Source organism: Hippocampus comes, unplaced genomic scaffold (genome assembly GCF_001891065.2).
Source record: "Hippocampus comes isolate QL1 unplaced genomic scaffold, H_comes_QL1_v1.1 scaffold11, whole genome shotgun sequence".
NCBI classification, from domain to species: Eukaryota; Metazoa; Chordata; class Actinopteri; order Syngnathiformes; family Syngnathidae; genus Hippocampus; species Hippocampus comes.
The window spans coordinates 1-2687 of NW_017805123.1; the positions used below are offsets into that span (position 1 = coordinate 1).

At 47.4% G+C, this 2687-nt stretch overlaps 1 protein-coding gene across 1 annotated transcript in view; it reads left to right on the forward strand.

The window, feature by feature from the left end:
* Window positions 1-387: 387 nt before the first annotated feature.
* The window catches only part of LOC109513659 (short transient receptor potential channel 4-like), a gene marked incomplete at its 5' end in the record, with an annotated part of 6772 nt that continues 4472 nt past the window's right edge, over window positions 388-2687 (forward strand). Inside the window, one exon of the mRNA XM_019866237.1 lies at window positions 388-932. Coding sequence (XP_019721796.1) covers window positions 388-932 — 545 coding nt within the window. The remainder of the gene's footprint in view (window positions 933-2687) is intronic.

Sequence of the window (2687 nt, forward strand, 5' to 3'; positions counted from 1 at the left end):
TGTCTTAACTACTATTGTGGTGCCATCTTGACTGACCGGTGCCCCAATTTTCCCCAATTACAAGCTGACACGAAGTCCGTATATTGACCCACCGACAGACTGAAAGACAGATAGATTGAGTACAGACTAACAAAGACAACAACACAGGCAACAGACAGAGAGAGAGACCAACCAACAAAGTGACAGACCAACCAAGAGACCAACTAACAGACCGACAAACTGATGGATCGATACAAGCGCACCAGTGAATTGGAATTCAAATCATTTTTAGTCTAAGTTACGCACGAAGGAGACACAGCGGCTACCTCCACACTGTCATTCTCTTACCCGGGTAAACCACAAGCGACGTCCGATCTGGTAATTGAACTACTTGTCTATCCCGTAAAGCTCCCACCCATAATGCTGGACAAACAGTTTTCGGACTTCACCCCGGACATCACTCCGATCATCCTGGCGGCCCACACCAACAACTACGAGATCATCAAACTCCTGGTGCAGCGAGGCGTCTCCATACCTCAGCCGCACGCCGTGCTGTGCGACTGCCTGGAGTGCGTGTCCAGTCTGGACGTGGACGGCCTGCGCCACTCGCACTCCCGCCTCAACATCTACAAGGCGCTGGCAAGCCCGTCGCTCATCGCCCTGTCCAGCGAGGACCCGTTCCTCACCGCCTTCCAGCTCAGCTGGGAGCTGAAGGAGCTCAGTCAGGTGGAGAATGAGTTCAAGTCAGAGTATGAGGAACTGTCGCATACGTGCAAACGGTTTGCCAAGGACCTCTTGGACCAGACCCGGAGCTCCAAGGAGCTGGAAATCATCCTCAACTATCGCGACGACATCAACCCACTGCTGGATGACAACACCAACGATCTGGCCCGGGTGAAGTTGGCGATTAAATACTGCCAGAAAGAGGTAAGTCGCCTTTTCAATTTGTGGTGGTAGGGGGGAGGCGGAAGTGTTGGTGATTTATGTGCACTTTCTGCGGTCTTGAAATGGACAAGATGGCGCCAAAGTCCTGTCTAAAGGGAGAATGATGAAGCGATACATTTGGACAGGGAGACAAGCTTTGTATGGCACGGAGAGGCATAGTTGAGCCTGGGTTGTTAGTGTACACAGATGCTTCAGCGGCAATTTTCTTGACAAACGCATATTACCGTAGAGGGCAGCACGGCGGTCGACTGGTCGAAGCGCCGGTCGACCGGTTGGCAGTGCAGGGTTCGATTCCGGTTCTGGCCTTTCTGTGTGAGGTTTGCATGTTCTCCGCGTGCCTGTGTGGGTTTTCCGGGTTCCTCTCACATTCCAAAAACATTCATGGCAAGTTAATGGAACATTCGAAATTATCAGCGTGCATTGATACCTCAGAATCCTGATTGAAAGCAATGAATTGAAGCCATTATTATGATCCTTATCTTTAAGTGGCAGAACTGGTGTGTGTATGTGGGTCATACACAGACACACGATCGTGGGAGTCAGGCAGTCTCCAAATGCCCACCACATAGACCACGCATCTCTACTGTGCTTAATTTAAAGGGAATGGAGGGCGGGGGGCACTTTGATTGGCCGAGAATCACGTCGATTGTGATCACGCTCACAACGGCGCAGACGTTGATTTCTAACTATGCCCGCTTACAGAAATGCAAAAAAAAATAATTGACATAAAAAATTTTTAATTCTCATCAAACCGAGTTGATGAGTAAACGTTTATCACGGGCCATTTATGACTTATACCCTACACATTGCGAATATGTCCTCACTTAGACAGGCAGAAAATCTGGGCAAGCCAGTCCAAACCCAGTCAACATCCTGTGAAGAGGTAAATTTATGGTCCTGAATACGGATTATCGACTGGAATAATTGGCTGGAAAGCGTTTTTATTGCTTCTGAAAAAAAAATGAAAAAAACAACAATAGAGACATCAGCCTGTCATTAGAAATGTGAAGTCTAAATCGTAAACATAGTGGCCTCGTGACAAGAACCGCGTCAAGATGAGCCACAAATGGCTCTAAATGGTTGGAGGCGTCCCGAGGGAGCTTTGGGCAGCCCGTAATTGCAAGGCGGGTTCTTAATGTAATGCATTACCGTTGCCTCCTCAGTCATATGCCGATTGGATTAGACGGCGATCATGACAACGTGATGCCTATTTCCCTGAAACTTGAAATATTTGAATCATTAGTCGCACATTTTGGTCATCGGACATTGCGTGAATGATTATTGGGTCGTAAACAGTTTTGCACAAATTTGTACCACTCCCACAGGCTATATGATATGTCAATATTGAGCGAGATTGTACTCAAGAAAGATTAAAGAAAAACGAAACAATAACCTGAGAGATCTGCCGCAATGGAGCACTTGCTGAAAGTTTCCCCTATCGTGTACAAGGGACTTATTTCCCTCTTGTCATAAAGGCTACATTTAGGAGCATGAGAGGCAAGACATTCTCTTCGTATGTTCTGCACCTTCCTCACGGCGTCGCTCATTTGATTGCGCCAATTCTGCTGCCAACGACGTAACAAGAAGCTTTTTACAGGTTGCTATTGTGGTTTTTCTGATTGGATGGTTCCAAGGTGGTTACAGACAAGCTGCGGATCATTACAAGCACTTAGCAGCGGTCTACAAAATCTCTTCCTGCTACCAGTTTGTGTCAGCAAATGTCATCTAAGGTAGAGCAGATTTCAATCACGCAGTCACGCCAA